This window comes from Notolepis coatsorum (genome assembly GCF_963971535.1).
Source record: "Notolepis coatsorum genome assembly, chromosome: 19".
Lineage (NCBI taxonomy): Eukaryota > Metazoa > Chordata > Actinopteri > Aulopiformes > Paralepididae > Notolepis > Notolepis coatsorum.
Genome location: NC_140183.1, coordinates 41,226,658 through 41,244,841, shown reverse-complemented (window position 1 = coordinate 41,244,841; position 18,184 = coordinate 41,226,658). Strand labels below are relative to the sequence as shown.

At 46.7% G+C, this 18,184-nt stretch overlaps 1 protein-coding gene across 1 annotated transcript in view; it reads left to right on the top strand.

Moving 5' to 3' along the window:
• The window catches only part of syngap1b (synaptic Ras GTPase activating protein 1b), a gene marked incomplete at both ends in the record, with an annotated part of 516,339 nt that overhangs the window by 429,927 nt on the left and 68,228 nt on the right, over positions 1–18,184 (top strand). The window contains 2 exons of the mRNA XM_084336516.1: positions 4,568–4,659; positions 6,687–6,808. Coding sequence (XP_084192642.1) covers positions 4,568–4,659; positions 6,687–6,808 — 214 coding nt within the window. The remainder of the gene's footprint in view (positions 1–4,567; positions 4,660–6,686; positions 6,809–18,184) is intronic.

The following is an 18,184-nucleotide window of genomic DNA, read 5'->3' as shown; positions in this document are numbered from 1 at the left end:
TTCATGATTAGTTCATTATCTACAAATACCTTATAAATGTATTATAACAGGGTGTTATTATAAAGTGCTACCAACGTTCCCGTATTTCTGCAATCTATGCGCAAAATAATAACGAGTTGAGTTATACGCGGAGCGCAGTCAGTGCTTATTTCCGCGTTGTAAACATATTCTACCACCGGGCGCCAGCTACGCATGCTCCGAGCTGTGCGTAGATATAAGCACAAAGTCAAGTTCAAATTGATAAGTCCCACACTTTGCTTAGAAATGATCGTACGCACGGGTTAAGCACATATCTGTGCGTACGCAACGTTGATAAATGAGGGCCCTGGTGTTTTTTCAATGATCATTACTTTAGTTTTCTTTGTGTTTAGCGACATTCTATAGTTTTTGCATTCGACATTCAGCTTATTCATCATGTCCTGTAGATCTTCTTGACAGTTACAGACTATAGCAGTGTCATCCGCGTATCTTATATTGGTGATGTTCTCTTTGCCAAGTTTTACTCCTTTCCCTCCTCTCAGACCTTTTTTCATCAGTGATTCACTGTACATATTAAAGAGTACAGGGGACAAGATGCATCCTTGTCTTACACCCTTCTCCACGGGAAGTCTCTTGATTTCTCCTTTCCTATTCTAACATTAGCCTTCTGCCTCCAGTATAAGTTGGCAATTATTATTCGGTCAGAAACTGGTATTTTGAATTCTTCCATTGTTCTCATCAATGTTGTATGTTCAACTCTGTCGAAGGCCTTCGTGAAATCGATGAAGCAAATATACAGCTTCTTCTGTTGGTCTATCGATTTTTCACCAATGATTCTGAGTTGGTATTACCCGGCGGTTATTATTTCAAAAAGTTATTAGAGTATGAGGCTTATTGCCTGGTATGTGTCTTTATTTACCCCTCCTTTCTGGTCGAGGGAAGACCGCGGGATCACTTTAGCATAGTCGGGTGGTGTTTACTCAGATACATCTCCGCCGACCCCGTGAGTTATTAAAGGTGCGTCTGCCCTCCGGGAGCTCCAGGCTCAGGTTGGTGGGGTGGAGTAGCCTGAAGGAGACGTTATTCTCGTGTAGCTTCTTCTTCAACGGCATGAAGGCCTTTCTCTTTTTGTAGAGGGCCGTGGACATATCCTTGAAGATCTTGATAGTAGAATTACCGTATGCCAGTGATTTCTTTTTCCACGCCGCGTCAAGGATTCTGGTCACATCGGTGAAACGGAGTAGGTGAATCACTATGGCTCGGGGGAGGCTGCCCTCTTCGGGACGGCGTTGGAGTGTACGGTGAGCCCGCTCTATCTCAATGGGTTGCCTGGTGTCTAGATCCAGTATTTTGGGGAGCCATTCTTGTAGGAAATCGATAGGTTTTTTCCCCTCCACACCTTCTGGGAATCCCACCAGTCGCAGATTCCTTCTTCTCCCTCTGTTTTCCAAGTCGTCAAGCTTTTCTTTCAGACCGCAGATTTCCTCCTCTGTGTTATTTGTATGATCGCTGAGGTCTTGGTATAGGGAATTGAGGCTATCACCGTAGCTAGCTTGCACTCCCTCCATTTCCTTAAGACGTTGCCCCAGTGCCTGGTTGTCATTGATAAGTCTTTCCACCGTGATGTTTAGAGAGTTCATCTTAAGTTCCATCATGGCTTGAATTCTGTCGAATACTTTCTCCAGTTCCCCAAGAAACCATGTCGGTGGTGTTTCATCGTTAGCTTCGATGTTAGCTGGCGCGCTAGCCCCTTGCTGTCTCATGCTAGCACTAGTGCTAACGCCGGGCGATGTCATCTGCTTCCTGCTCACTTCGGACTTTTTGGGTGGCATTTCTTCTTTGGATATGTGATTAATAAGCGTGAGTTGACTTAAGCTTAAGTTAGGCGGAGTATGTTCGATACATCAGGTTTTTGTGTAGGAGCACGTTCCACTACGTCCTTCCTCTACGCCGCCATCTTGGAACCAAGGCACGATTGCCTTTCAGGAGAGTGAGGTAAATGAAAGAGGGAACAAAGATGACAGATAAAAACAAAGAGGAATACATGCAGAGAGAGGGAAGGACGGATCAGGGACAGAGAGAGGGGAGGACGGATCAGAGACAGAGGGGAGGATGGATCAGGGACAGAGAGAGGGGAGGACAGATTAGGATCAGGGACAGAGAGAGGGGAGGACGGATCAGGGACAGAGAGAGGGGAGGATGGATCAGGATCAGGGACAGAGAGAGGGGAGGACGGATCAGAGACAGAGGGGAGGACGGATCAGGGACAGAGAGAGGGGAGGACAGATTAGGATCAGGGACAGAGAGAGGGGAGGACGGATCAGGGACAGAGAGAGGGGAGGATGGATCAGGATCAGGGACAGAGAGAGGGGAGGACGGATCAGGGACAGAGAGAGGGGAGGACAGATCAGGATCAGGGACAGAGAGAGGGGAGGACGGATCAGAGACAGAGAGAGGGGAGGACAGATCAGGATCAGGGACAGAGAGAGGGGAGGACAGATCAGGATCAGGGACAGAGAGAGGGGAGGACAGATCAGGATCAGGGACAGAGAGAGGGGAGGACAGATCAGGATCACGGACAGAGAGAGGGGAGGACAGATCAGGGACAGAGAGAGGGGAGGACAGATCAGGATTAGGGACAGAGAGAGGGGAGGACGGATCAGGGACAGAGAGAGGGGAGGACAGATCAGGATTAGGGACAGAGAGAGGGGAGGACAGATCAGGATCAGGGACAGAGAGAGGGGAGGACGGATCAGGATCAGGGACAGAGAGAGGGGAGGACGGATCAGGATCAGGGACAGAGAGAGGGGAGGACAGATCAGGGACAGAGAGAGGGGAGGACGGATCAGGATCAGGGACAGAGAGAGGGGAGGACAGATCAGGATCAGAGAGAGGGGAGGACGGATCAGGATCAGGGACAGAGAGAGGGGAGGACAGATCAGGATCAGAGAGAGGGGAGGACGGATCAGGATCAGGGACAGAGAGAGGGGAGGACGGATCAGGGACAGAGAGAGGGGAGGACGGATCAGGATCAGGGACAGAGAGAGGGGAGGACGGATCAGGGACAGAGAGAGGGGAGGACAGATCAGGGACAGAGAGAGGGGAGGACGGATCAGGGACAGAGAGAGGGGAGGACAGATCAGAGACAGAGAGAGGGAAATGAGGGATAATGGGGAAAACTCCCAATATACTTCTAAACGGCAGAAGATGATAGGAAAATGAGAAGAGGGACCAAGGGGGGATAGAGAGACAGAGAGAGAGAGAGAGAGAGAGAGAGAGAGAGAGAGAGAGAGAGAGAGAGAGAGAGAGAGAGAGAGAGAGAGAGAGGGTCTGAAGAGAGGTAGTGGGATAAATGCACTATTCGAATTATGTAAAATAGCTGCGTGGGAGGGGTGTGTGTGTGTGTGTGTTTGAGTATTGTCTGTGTGATGGAAGGCCATAAGAGAGAGAGAGAGAGGAGTGCATACGAGCAAGGTAGAGAAACAGAGAGAGAGAGAGGAAGGGGGGAGAGAGTGAGTGCATACGAGCAAGATAGAGAGAGAGAGAGAGAGAGAGAGAGAGAGAGAGAGAGAGAGAGAGAGAGGAAGGGAGGGAGGAGAGAAACAGAGCGAGAGAGACAGGAATGGAGGATAAAATATGAGACAATAAAAAAGAAGAAGCAGACCCTAACACACGCAAATGGATATTTATAGCCTGGGGTTTAACCAGGTTAGCATCGATCTATCCTGAGGGTTCACGGGAGCGGCACAAGAAGAGGGATAGTGAGAGTGGCGGAAATAACCTGAGTGAGAGGATGTGCACTAAAAAACCTTTTCCTTTTAGTTTGAATACTAGATGACCTCTGCGTACCCACCCTTCTTTCTTTCTTTCTTTCTTTCTTTCTTTCTTTCTTTCTTTCTTTCTTTCTTTCTTTCTTTCTTTCTTTCTTTCTTTCTTTCTTTCTTTCTTTCTTTCTTTCTTTCTTTCTTTCTTTCTTTCTTCAGCTCCTTCGGGGTCAATACAAATCCTTTTTTTGGTGTTTATTCCTGTAATATGGTTCTGTGGTCTCTGTGTAGCTCAGCGGGGTGGGGCACGGCACTAACATGCTGCCAGGGGTCAGGATTGGTTCCCACTACAACAAGGCTAAAGAAAGAGGCACACCCTCATGGTCCTGCAGGGTGAATAAAAGCCTCCACTGAATGGCAGCTCGCTGCTGTCAGGTTAAAACCCGGTACCTCTAAAATGGCTATTCGGGAATAGAAAAACTTAATTATTATTATTACATGTTCATTTGTTGAAATGAGACATTAGAATCTGAATGGGTTTTGTGGGTCCTCCGGTCATCAAACCTGGAGACTTTAGATTCAGAAGTAACATTACAATTGGAGCGATATGTTATGTTTATGTTATAATAACCTGTCTCTCTCACTTCAGTTCACTCTTTTCTCACTCTCATCACATGTTTCTCCTGTCCTTGCTCGGTTAGTGTATCTCTGACATACCTGTCTACCTCTCCCCCCATCCCTCCCTCCCTCCTTCCCTCCACATCCCTCCCTCCACATCCCTCCCTCCCTCCCTCCCTCCCTCCCTCCCTCCCTCCCTCCCTCAGATCATCGTGCCCGACGGAAAAGCATAGCCACCGGGAAGCAGCCAAGCATGGAGGTCCCTCCCCCTGCCCCCCCTCAACCCTTCCGACAATCCGTGAGTAACCCCGCCTGCGCCCCGTCCCTCTTCCTCTCCCTCCCCCACTCCGCTGCCGCCCCCCCTCCCCACACGTGCGGCCGGCGCGGCAGTGTCACCCCGCCGCTGCCCTTCCCCCTCCCCCTGGCCGTCTCCCCCTCTCTCGCCCTCCCCCCCGCCCTCCCGCACCGCCTTCCCCAGCCCAGGTTGCAGAGGCAGAAGGGCAACAAGAAGGGGTCCACCACCCCCCCCCTAGCTCGCTCCCTACCCATCTCCCCGTCGTCCCTGTCCTTCACCCTTCCCCACCTGCCGCTCGCTGCCTCCTCCTCCTTCTCCCCCCCTTTTTCGCACTGGGGCGGAGGCTGGAGGGCTGCCGGTTCGAGTCCAGCGGCAGGACAGTATATCGCAACGTTGCCCCCTATCGAGGTATGTGACCACCTTGACCACCCGTCCGTCTCAACTCACTGTCCTAGGATTCTGGCTTTTCTCGTTTGATACTGAGTACTTGTTGGGGCTTAGCGTCAGATAGACTGGCAGGAGGCAGCATCAGTGCAGAATTAATCATGCAGACCATTAACATCGCACCAGCAGATGGAGCCAAGTCTTTAGTAATTTCCCCAAGATTGATTTCAAAGACCTCACTCATTCCAAATGACTAGGCATAATTTCCTTCCAGTCATTCGCACACTATGAAAAAAACACTGTTACATTTATTAGTACATGGATGACATTGTGATATTTGGTCGGGGTGTGGGGGTGGAGTGGGGTGGGGGGGACGGTGTCTTTAAATAAAGGTTGAATTGGTGTGGTTTTCAGGGTTGCAGTGGCAGCTATAGAGTGGGAAAACACAAGAATTCCTGTGTACTTCTTGAACTAATTGAATTCTGAAATTGCAGTCACAGCCAACTTTTTAATATGCAGTAAGTGTGCAGTAAGGATGGGAGATTTCTCCTCTAAAAAGCTGCTCTGCGCCATTGTGGTTCTCAGCAACTTTATCATTATACCCCAATCTTCACAATTTGGTAAGGATGGCTACTTTATGCTTAACCTTCTGTAGTGTGGTAGTGAAAGGGTTAATGTGTTCATGACAGGAAACAGTGTTTTTCTATGTAGCTTAAAACATTGGTGTTTTTTTTTTCTATTGCCATGTCTAATGTGAAACCATAGTGTGTTCCCACACTGGGAATTGATTGATCTGCTATTGATACAGACGAGTTAATGAACAGTTAACTAGAACTAGAACAAATTGAACGCACAGCTTTAGTCCATTCAACCTCAGACCTCGATTGATTTCATTGACCCGCTGTCCGATACCGCGGCTTCATTCTCCATCCTCATAGCACGGTGGTCTGTGAGCGTCAACCCATGGCGACGATACAAAGAAGTGCTGAGCGAATCATTTTGATCCTGACTGGACTTCTTATCAATAAACGATTCCCCATTCATAATTCCCCCAATTTGTTGCATCATTTGCTATATTAATGTATGGAAGCACACGTAGGACACTGCATTGTATTCTGCTGGACTATCGGTGGGGATTTGTGTGGCACAACATCCCCCACTACTGGCCATCTCATGACACTACAGTCTTCTGCCACTAATGGTTACAGTATGTGTGGGTTATAATTGCCTGATGATGATGATGATAATAAATGTACTCTCCTGGTTTTCTCCATCACACATTTGTGTATCATTCACGTACATTCCCATCTGACTTTGATTTCTCATCGGACGCATCGTTTTGTCTTGTGTTATTTATTTCTGCATACATTTCTGTTGCATCACAACGCCGTCTTTATGGGAATTATCTCCCCTATCTATCGTTTCCATCTGCATATCTGCCCATCTCTACGGGGCCGTGTCGTACCTGCTCCTCCCTCCCTCCCTCCAACTCATCGGGACCACCTCTCTCTCCCGGTCCATAACATTGTCCCCCTTACGCTACCACACATTCCTCCTCTCTCTCTCTCTCTCTCTCTCTCTCTCTCTCTCTCTCTCTCTCTCTCTCTCTCTCTCTCTCTCTCTCTCTCCTCCGCCTGCACCACCAGAGTTTCCTCAGTAGGCGGCTGAAGGGCTCTATTAAGAGGGCTAAGAGTCAGCCCAAACTGGACCGCACCAGCAGCTTCCGGCACATGATCCTCCCCCGCTTCCGCAGTGCCGACCAGGACAGGTCAGTGGTGTGTGTGTGGTGTGTGTGTGTGTGTGTGTGTGTGTGTGTGGGTGTGTGTGTGTGTGTGTGTGTGTGTGTGTGTGTGTGTGTGTGTGTGTGTGTGTGTGTGTGTGTGTGTGTGTGTGTGTGTGTGTGTGTGTGTGTGTGTGTGTGTGTGTGTGTGTGTGTGTGCGCGCGCGCGTGTGTGTGTGTGTGTGTGTGTGTGTGTGTGTGTGTGTGTGTGCGCGTGCGCGCGCGCGCGTGTGTGTGTGTGTGTTCTGCCAATAGACCTCTCACGCGTTTATCATTTTGACAAGCCCCAGTTCCTTTTCTGGCCTATGGTTTTCCTTTCCCATTTACCAGTAATTGTGTCCTTGTGGGTTAATGCTGAAACTGTGTTTCACCAAGGGATTTTATGTTTTGTTAACGTTCCAATTTTTTAAGCTAAATTGCTGACACTAAATGACTGGATGTTGTAAAGAATGCACTGGTGACATCAGATGACCTGATCTGCAATGCTAACCTATTTTTGGATAACGATTTTAACTGCCTCCTTTGAAATTCAAAATCCCCTGCCTCATCAGAGAGAGAAATGTATATTAGAAGACTTGCTCACGCGACCACAATCTCCATGAACACAGACGAAGCTAGGAGCGATCTATTAATAGTCCATTCATTTTCCTGTTAGGATAGGGGTTTGGCGGAGCCCAATTGCAGAACACAGGAGGAGAGAATGGAGCGGTTTAGGTGGGTTTTTAATTATGGATTTTATTAACAGGAAATGTGCGACAGGTACAAGAATGTTCACGGGATGAGGAATGGTGCGTTCCATGTGCCGGACGGGGCGTCCAGGTGAGCGGAGTACCGGGGCAGTGGTCCTGGGGCACAGAGAGAACAGGATTAGCGACAAGGCAATTCAACAAGGTTTTGAGTAGCAAGGCTAGAGCGAGTCGTCGTACCTAGGAAGTAAGGTTAACACTCCAACGAGGGTAGAACAGGATCTGCGGGCTGAAGTATCCTCACGCTGATGAGGGAATCCGTCACAGCCGTGTTGATTGATGGGCTGGAAACGGATGCTGCCGATATAAGGGTGTGAGAGGATAAGGGGTCAGGGAGGCTTCCGCCGTGATGGTGATGGTGAGGAAGGAGGAGGGGTGAGGAAGGCTCTCGCCGTGATTACAACATTTCCTATAGCTGCATATGGCTTGCTGATAACAAACTATCATTACACATGGGCAAAACAGAGTCCATTCTCTTCGGTTCAAATAACAAACTCAGCAAGACCAACGGCTTCTCAGTTACAGTGGGTGACAATATTGTCACAAGGAAAGATGAAATTACCTACCTGGGTTCCATCCTAGAGGCCAATCTCTCCTGTGACAAAATGGCATCCAATATAATAAAAAAAAGTCAACCAACGAACTCGATTCTTGTACCGGATCTCCTCTCTGGTAAACAAGAATACCCTGAAGACTCTGGCAGGAGCACTCATTCAAGGGTACTACGACTATGCTTGCACCTCATGGTACCAAATCACCTCAAAGGCGCTAAAAACTAAATTACAAACATCTCAAAACAAACTGGTCAGACTACTGCTTGACCTTACTCCTAGAACCCACCTCACCCCTGCCCACTTTGACAACCTAGGATGGCTTAGAGTAGACAACAGAGTACAGCAACTTGCAATGGGCCTGGTCTACAAGATACACTACACCACGACCAAGGTACCCATGTACATGTCAAAATACTTCCCAAAGGTCAGTGAATACCACGATCACAACACCAGAGGGAGCTCCACAAATCATGTTAAACCCAGATTCGGCTCAAACAAGGGACTAAACACGTTTCGCAATTATGCAACATCAATGTGGAACGCCCTACCTAAAGCTGTAAAGGAATGTGAATCACTACCCACTTTCAAAACCACTCTCAAAGAACACCTACGGGAGACTGCAATTCGAAACTGGCCACCGTAAATGTCCTAACCCAACCCCTTCCAATGTACAGTAATTTACCTAGTATGGTTTTGTCAATATTCCAATGTACAGTTTTGCTTGTTTGTACAGTGTTTCCCCCCCCCAACCCCCTCCAATGTACAGTAAATTACCTAGTATGGTTGTCAATATTCCAATGTACAGTTTTGCTTGTACAGTTGTACAGTGTTTTCCCCCCCAACCCCTCCTACCCCCCCAACCCCACCCAACCTCCTCCAATGTACAGTTTTTACGTCAAATGTATATACTCCCTTTTCTGGACTCTTTTTGTATCACAAACAGTACTGTATTTGCAAATCTGGTATGTCATAAATGTATAGATGTAGCAGTACTGTCTATCAGACCCGGCGCCATGGGCGGGCATTAGGGGGCCGGGCCCGCCCACTGAGTCAGCTGTGCCCACCCTGGTAAAAAAAAGAAAAAAAAACATTTTATTTATTTTTTTCGACTATCCAAATCCTTAGTCGGAGACAGCCCTAGTGGGCACTGATGTCAACAACAACACTACTGAAGCTAGCACGGCACTCTGTGAGAATTCGTTTTCTACCCTCAAGAACGTCTTTACAGAACATCGCCTTAGTATGCTTCATCGACGCAAGGCCAATTTAATTCAGTTGGCATTTGAGAAGGACTTAACAAAAAAGTTCAGGAATGAGATGAGAGGGGCAGTGTTTTAAGAAGATTTCACTCTGTCCCCAAACGCCGCTTGCCGCTCTACTAATGATGGTGAGTAGCCTGTGGAGGAACTTTGTTTGCTTTTTTATGCACCTTATTTTTGTCAGTTCAGTTTGTCAGTGAATTCAGAAGTGTTGAATAAATGGAGACTTTTCAAAGATATAGAATAGAATAGAATAGAAATGTATTATCCTGAGGGAAATTTGACACTGCAAATCACTCAACATTAAACAGAACAAGTCACGAATAAGAATAACAAAACAAATGGCCTAAGAATAGAATAAAATGAAATAGAATAAAAGATACAGTAAATAAATACAGTAAAAATATACTGAAGTCTACAGTAGGTGTAATATTGCACAGTGCTGGAAGATGATAACTGTCACTCTGTGCTCAGTGATGCAGTGAGGCACAGTGATGCATTGTATAGTCTGTGATGCATTGTATAGTCTGATGGCTGTCGGAATGAAGGACTTCCTGTGCCGTTCAGTGCTGCATTTAGGTAGAGTGAGCCTATAACATGCTCCTCCTGTCAGCCAAGTCTGTGTATAGTGGGTGGGAGGGGTTTTCCCTGATGGCCTGGAGCTTAGCAAGGCTTCTCCTCTCCGCCACCCTTGCTAGAGTCCAGCTCCACCCCAACCACGCTACTGTCCTTCCTGACCATCTTATCCAGCCTGTTTGTGTCCCCTGCTCTCAGTCCGCTGCCCCAGCAGGTCTGTTATATATATCCGTTCAGTCTGTTTTTGTATAAGTGAATGTTCTTAAGATAGAGAGAAATTAGATTTTTCAATTGCCTCTCTGCTCAGCACCGTGGGCAGCGCCAAGCAAGCCACAGTGCCGTTGTCCCAGCTGAAACATATAAAAGGGAACTTGTGTTGAAAAACCATTGTGCCCCCCCGAGAACATTTTATGCCCCCCCACTAATTTGTTTCTGCAGCCTGGTCTGCTGTCTATCTGTATGTCATGTATGTCATATATGTCCTGATGAATTGAAAATGGGAGACCCTGATGTAAACAAGACGAAAGTCTTTCTCTGGTCTGTATCCCCTTAACAATTGTGTGTATTGAGCTGTACTGTATTGTACCCATTCTGCAATCTGTTAATAAAGTTTTCAATCAATCAATCAATCAATCAGATTCTGGAGAGAAACGGGAGCATCCGGGAATACGTCCCCTGTGAGAGGTCTATTGGCTAAAAGCAGCGGGAGTGCAGCTAACATTAATTATGGGTGCGGTGCGCTTGATATAGTTGTGCAGTAGTCAGCATTGACAATGGTCAATAGACGTCAATGCTGTCTCACCTAAATCAAGCGGCCCCATAATCAGTTGCACCTGTTTCTGCCCTGCTTTCATACAGTACGTCAAAATGTCTGTGTAAAACATTTCTGTACAATAGATTTTCAGCACTGTCGGTGCTTGGACCCCTAAGAACAAGTCAAAAGAAAATAACAACTCACCAAAAAGGACCAGCTACAAAAACCTTCTGGGGAAAATACAACTAAACGTCAAGCATTCTTTTGGCAGGGCTTTGCACCAAGGAAATACAATGTGAAAACATGAGGCGGATTAGATGAGCAACACCTCCGACATAACTCAAAACCAGAGACGTATTCACTATCATGCAAAACAACTACACATTTTGATTTGATTACCAAACTGTAAACATGTAAATCAAGTTTACTATGGAAAAAGACTACTTAGTCAAATGTTGAACTAAAGTCTACATACTTAAATATAAAGAAAATGAGATGTGATAATCAGTGTGACTTTACTTTACAAAGTTTGAGAGGTTTGTTGGTTGACAGCAGCCATACCATTTATTAATAATATACAAATTCCTTTCTTCAGTTTGTGAATCCCACGCTCATTATGCTGTCTGACAACTTTGGTGTTGATAGGGCAAGAATTTAAAAGGCTTTAGGGAAAAATGCAAAATGACATCAATTTAGTATGGTCTTTTTTAAGTCAGTTGGACTTAAGGTGTGGGAGTTATGACCTTTTAAGTGTTGTTTGTTATTATAGTGCCACCTTCTGGCTGTCATGGGTGCATGGCCTTGCCTGAGTAGTGGGGGGCCATAGGAACCTGTCAAATGTGGTTACTCTGGGACTTACGGTTCACAAGCTGCACACACTTTTAGCAGAGAAAAATAAGAATCCTTACAAATACTGCTGCTGCGCTGCTTGGACCCCTGAATAATAACAAGCCAATCTAGCACAACCTAGGTCTCTACAACCTTGGGCTGACACCACCCCCTGAGTGTGTCAGCACAACCTTGGTATCAACAGCCTTGGGTTGATATCACCCTGCTGCATACAAGCCAAACCAGCCTTCACCTGATCCTCCCTAAGTCACCGTCATCATCCTTCATCATCAATCATCATCCATTTACTGTCAGTTGATAACAAGAAGCTCAAACTTGTGAATCATAGCTCACTTCTCAAAGACAGTCCTGTATAGGCTGCCCCACACACACACACACACACACACACACACACACACACACACACACACACACACACACACACACACACACACACACACACACACACACACACACACACACACACACACACACACACACACACACACACACACACACAGCACAACCTCTAACCTTAAGCCATTTCCATGACGTCTTCAGTTGATTGATTGATTGATTGATTGATTGAAAACTTTATTAACAGATTGCAGAATGGGTACAATACAGTACGGCTCAATACAAACAACTGTTAAGAGGATGCAGACCAGAAAAATACTTTTGTCTTGTTTACATCAGGGTCCCCCATTTTATCAATTCATCAGGACATTTATGACATACAAGACATACAAATACAGTACTGTTTAAGCAAAAGAGATTGTATAAAAAAAATATACATTCGAGAGGGGAAGAAACTGTACATTGGAGGGGGTTGGATGGGTGGGTGGGTGGGGGGGTTTGAACATTTACCGGGGCCAGTTTCTAATTGCAGCCACCCGTAGGTGCTCTTTGAGAGCGGTTTTGAAGGAGGGTAGGGATTCACATTCTTTTTACCGCTGTGGGTAGGGCATTCCACATTGTTGTGACATAATTGCAAAACGTGTTTATTCCCTTGTTTGAGCCGAATCTAGGTTGAACATGATTTGTGGAGCTCCCTCTGGTGTTGTGGTCGTGGAATTCACTGACCTTTGGGAAGTATTTCCACATGTACATGGGTATCTTAGTTGTGTAGTGTATCTTGTAGACCAGGCCCATTGCAAGTTGCTGTAGGCCTACTCTGTTGTCTACTCTAAGCCATCCTAGGTTGTCAAAATGGGCAGGGGTAAGGTGGGTTTTAGGAGTAAGGTCAAGCAGTAGTCTGACCTGTTTGTTTTGTGATGTTTGTAGTCTTGTTTTTAGGGCCTTTGAGGTGCTTTGGTACCATGAGGTGCAAGCATAGTCGTAGTACCCTTTAATGAGTGCTCCTGTTAGAGTCTTCAGGGTATTCTTGTTTACCAGAGAGGAGATCCGGTACAAGAATCTTGTTTGTTGGTTGACTTTTTTTATTACATTGGTTGCCATTTTGTCACAGGAAAGATTTGACTCTAGGATTGAACCCAGGTATGTAATTTCATCTTTCCTTGTGACAATATTGTCACTCTGTTAGGGTTTGTAACTGACCTCAAACGCAACGGCACAGAGAGAGTTGTTCAGAGTTAGCCAAAGCAAGGGCGTATTTATTTTCAGAGTTACAAGATGGAATGAAGTTGAGCAACCGAACAAACGGGGAATCTGGCATGTGAAGATTGTTGCGGCTCTGCAGATACCCCCAGTAGGTGGTGGTGAGGAATTGGCTTGTGACGTCTGAAGCGGCTCTGCAGATCCTCCCAGCTTTCACTCCCGGTGGAAACGGAGAGAGAGAGAAATCAGAGTTAGCCCAGCGCACAACAGAAGCAGAGAGGTGACTGATCCAGTATATATCCAAGTGACTTGATCTTCGGTGTACCACACACAAGTTAGCAGAGTCCAGAGAAAAAACAATACGGTAATCCAAAGTGTAAATCCAACACAAAAATAGGTGAGAACAGTACAAGCAAAAACGGGATCTCTTCGGTGTTTCACAAACACACAAAAAACTGATGATCCAAAAAGAACTGTTTCCAAAAACTCACCAGAGCGCAACGCGTAAAGCGGGCAGATAACGTGGCGCAGCTCCGAACGGGGAACCAGGTTCTCCACAGGGATTCTCCACAGGGATTCTCCACGAAAGTCCTGGAGAGCAAAAGACAGGAAACAGCGACGGGGAAGGCAGGCAAATGCAGGAGTAATTCAGAACGATCCAACATCGATAGTAGGGGGATCAGGGTATATAAAGCCACAGGGCGCTGATTACAAGCTGTGACAGCTGCGGGATGAAATTGATACTTGCTCCAGAAGCGTGTGGCATGGAAGGCACCAATCAACACGGCACCTTACAGGAACGGAGCGTGTGGCGGGGAATGCAATTAATCAACAAAGTACCTTAAAGGAACGGAGCGTGTGGCGGGGAGCGGACCAAACCTCACACACTCACTGTAACAGAGAAGCCGTTGGCCTTGCTGAGTTTGCTATTTGATCCAAAGAGAATGGAATCTGTTTTTGCTAGGTAACATCATTGGTTCAGTTGAACATCCAAAAACAGCTTATGATCGATCAGCTGATGTAACGTTAAACGTAAGTCCTAAAAGTCAGTGTATTGGCACAGTTTTGGAACTTACTATTCAAAATCATCAGTCCACAATTTTCCTAAAGTAAGAACATGGATTGCAGTACTCAATAGAATTAGACAGCATCGTAGGCGGTTAGGTGGCGTAGCAGAGATTGCGTTCGTCACCAACCCCGGAGCTGTGAGCTGGATTCGGTAGGCGGTTAGGTGGCGTAGCGGAGATTGCGTTTGTCACCAACCCCGGAGCTGTGAGCTGGATTCGCCTGTTCGAATCCAGCTCACAGCTCCGGGGTTGTCACCAGCTTGGCAAACACTAAAACAATTGGCTATATTAGAGGGTGGGAGAAGCTGGCGGGGTGGGTCCGGGTCGTTGTAAACAGCGACTCCTACAGTTCGGTCAGGGCGCCTGCTAAGCACGGATAGGACCTGAGTGGGATAGTGTGATCCTTCCACACGCTACGCCCTCTCAGGGAGGATCCGCGCTGCCAGGTGAAAAGAAGCGGTTGATTGGCTGGACGTGTGTCGGAGGAAGCACGTGATAGCCTCCACTCTCCCAGATGATCTGACTGTGGGGGGTAAGTGCGCAGCGACCAGGAAGGGGATTGGGAATTGGCATACGACTAACATTGGGATGGGAGAAAATCGGAGGAAAATGGAGGGGGAAAAAGATCAATAAAAAAAAAATAATAATAATTAGACAGCATCACACCATCATCAAACTCTAGGGTTTGTACCCATTTCATCTCTCACCTCGTCATCCTGGATGTTCCCATGGAAAAACACAAGTTGTGCATCATGTGTTATTGGTTTAAAACTTTGAAGCGATGTATTGCTTCTGTATTTTTTCAGTTACTTTTATTTGACTGTAGGCCATTCCAGCACAGTGGCAGTCACATTTAAGATACTGAATATTATGGCTGTCACTTAGCACGGAGACTTGCACAGGCCGTGAAAAAAGTCTTGGTCTCTCCATGACAACGGAAATACAGCCATATGGCCGCTGAACAGACTGTAATGAGCCAGTGTGGGAGATTTGCGTAATTATACCTCCTTTGAAAATGTATCGTTTAGTCTGGATCTGCGCTGACATGGCTGACATCATACCTCAATGACCGCTCCTACCAAGTGTCATGGAGAGGGACTCTGTCGGCCACCCGCCCCCTCCGGACGGGTGTCCCCCAGGGCTCGGTCCTAGGACCCCTTCTCTTCTCCCTCTACACTAAATCACTGGGTAACATTATCACATCTCATGGCTTCTCATATCATTGTTATGCCGATGATACTCAACTCTTCCTCTCCTTCCCTCCCTCAGATATCCACGTCTCTGAGCGGATCTCGGCCTGTCTGTCCGACATCTCCGCCTGGATGACGACCAACCACCTCAAACTGAACCTAAGCAAAACAGAATTGCTCCACCTGCCGGCCAAATCCTCCCCCCTGACCGACCTCTCCATCACAGTCGAGAATGCAGCTGTGACCGCGTCGCCGACCGCCAAGAACCTTGGTGTTGTCCTCGACGACCAGTTGAACTTCTCTGCTCACATCGCAGCGACAACCAGAACCTGCAGATTCCTCCTGAGCAACGTCAGAAGGATACGCCCCTTCCTGACAAAAGAAGCCACCCAACTCCTCGTCCAATCAACAGTCATCTCCCGCCTCGACTACTGCAACGCACTGCTAGCTGGCCTCCCGGCCACTGCCACCAAGCCTCTTCAACTCATTCAAAATGCAGCGGCCCGCCTGATCTCAAACCTACCGAAGTCAGCCCATGTCACCCCACTTCTTAGGGACCTGCACTGGCTCCCCATTGCTGCACGTATCCGCTTCAAGGCCCTCGACCTAGCATACCGTGCGGCAAAGGGAACCGCTCCCGCCTACCTCCGGTCAATGGTCTCTAACTACACACCCTCAAGACCCCTACGCTCTGCGTCTTCTGGCCGCCTCAGATCTACTCCTATCCAAGCTCCCGGAGGGTCATCAAAGAGAAGCCGCCTATTCTCAGTCCTTGCCCCACAATGGTGGAATGAACTACCCATCCCAGTTAGGACAGCCGAATCCCGTCCAATCTTTCGCCGTCGACTAAAGACTCACTTCTTCAACCATTATCTGAAATGATAAAAAAAAAAAAAATCTAACCCCGACTAACCTTAATGTCATGCACTTGTCCTAATAAACTAACCTACACTGTAACACGCAACACTTTGATGAACATTGTTACTCAGCTGATAGAGTTATACCCTTCTTGCTGTCTTGTCGCACAGAACTTGTAAGTCGCTTTGGATAAAAGCGTCAGCTAAATGACTAAATGTAAATGTAAATGTAGTCACACCAGTACTGGCATTCTACACTACAGGCACCCAAGGAGAGTATAGTGTTATTTGCATTTTAAGGGAAAATTGTTTGAAACTGTAATAAGATGTATGCAGGTGCCTACCGGGGTCTCTGTCAGACCTGCACCAGTGCCCTTGGGTTGTAGCTACCGACATCCGTACAGTGTATTTCATCCCTTGCGCCATATGCCAGAGAGAGTCCACCTGCAGGGACCCAGTCAGATGCAAATGAACCCGGGTGCTGCTGGGCAGTTTAGAGAGCAGGCATGTCATTGGAGTTATACCCCCCAATCACAGATACTATAGTAAACTATAATAAGGCATAAGTTTAACAGGATAGGTTTCATGCTTTCTCTCACAGAAATGGCAGACATTGAGGAAGAGAGGATTGAGAGAAAACTTGAAAATGCCTAGGCTATAGCCGAGCGACCCAATACCGGGAATGTTCACAAGGTCATTTTGAAGATGTAGATAAGGGGATAAAGTGCACCCCGGGAGAGTCTGCCCAGGTTTCTGCCAAGCCGCGCTGCCTTCCACATGATTTATTCATTGAGAAGGCTTCCGCATGTTTATCACCTGCAGATGGTCTGAAAGGACAAGGTCAAGGAGCTCGTCTATCTAGTCTATGTTGTTCTACAAGGCCAGCACCTCTTCTTGACAGGAACTTGAAAGCTGATATCCCTCAGTTAGACTGATCTTATCTGTGATATGATGTGGTATGCCCGTGCAGCGCTAGGGGTGTGCCGTTAAACCTGCGTTACTAGTGTATCGCTCCTTTAGTCTAATCTCAGTCATACCGGTCAGTAATTACCATTACTGAAAAATCTGGTCGTCATTTTCTGCCGATTCACCACTGGCAATGTATCTGAAAATACACAAAAGAAAGTCACCACATTTGGCTAAAATCGTTTGTGCCCTACAGTCTCATTTCTACAGCACCGTGCAAATGAGAAATAAAAACAGTGCCCAAAGTGATCTTGCTTGAAGAAATGTATATTCTTTCCCCTCGCTGTTTCATCACCCTTGTTTGTTTCAAAAGTCACACTCGGTAGTGCAGCTTTAATGATTCAATCCAACAAGGATTCTGCTTGATTTGAACCGATCATGCAAAGATTCAGTGTATCATCGCCGTAACATTTTGACCCATTGTTTGATTCAGTCCTATTTATAACCTATAACCTATTTTCTTTTTCTTAAGTATGCAAATGTAGGGGGCCCGATCCAGTCTGAATTAGTTGAATACACAGTATGCAGTTGAAAACCTTCAAATAGTTATCAGTTCACAGATTATACCTATAGCCTACATATGTCAATTAATTGATTAAATAAATAAACATGTTTCGATTGATCATTGGTTTTACAGATTCAGGATGCAGCTGATTTATCTTTTACACTCCTATACAGTTCCAACACCCACCACTGAGCTGAGCAGCCCAGAAGAACAGGATAACCAAGAGACTAAGACAAAATAACAAGGAGAGTAAAAGTATTCCGACAACACGTTATTTTGGCAGTGTCTTGGTTGTCCTGTTCTTCTGAGCCACTGAGCTCAGTGGTGGGTGTCGGAGCGGTTTCACTTTCATGTTGATGCACTGGAGCACAGAAGAAGCACTCCAAAACAGGTGTGTGTCACTTGACCGAATACCTGGTTTACAATGGTCCCGGCTATGTTATCTAACATATGTATAAAGCAGTTAAAGTGCGGTGGGATTTGGGGGTTGTTTACCTTCCCATGG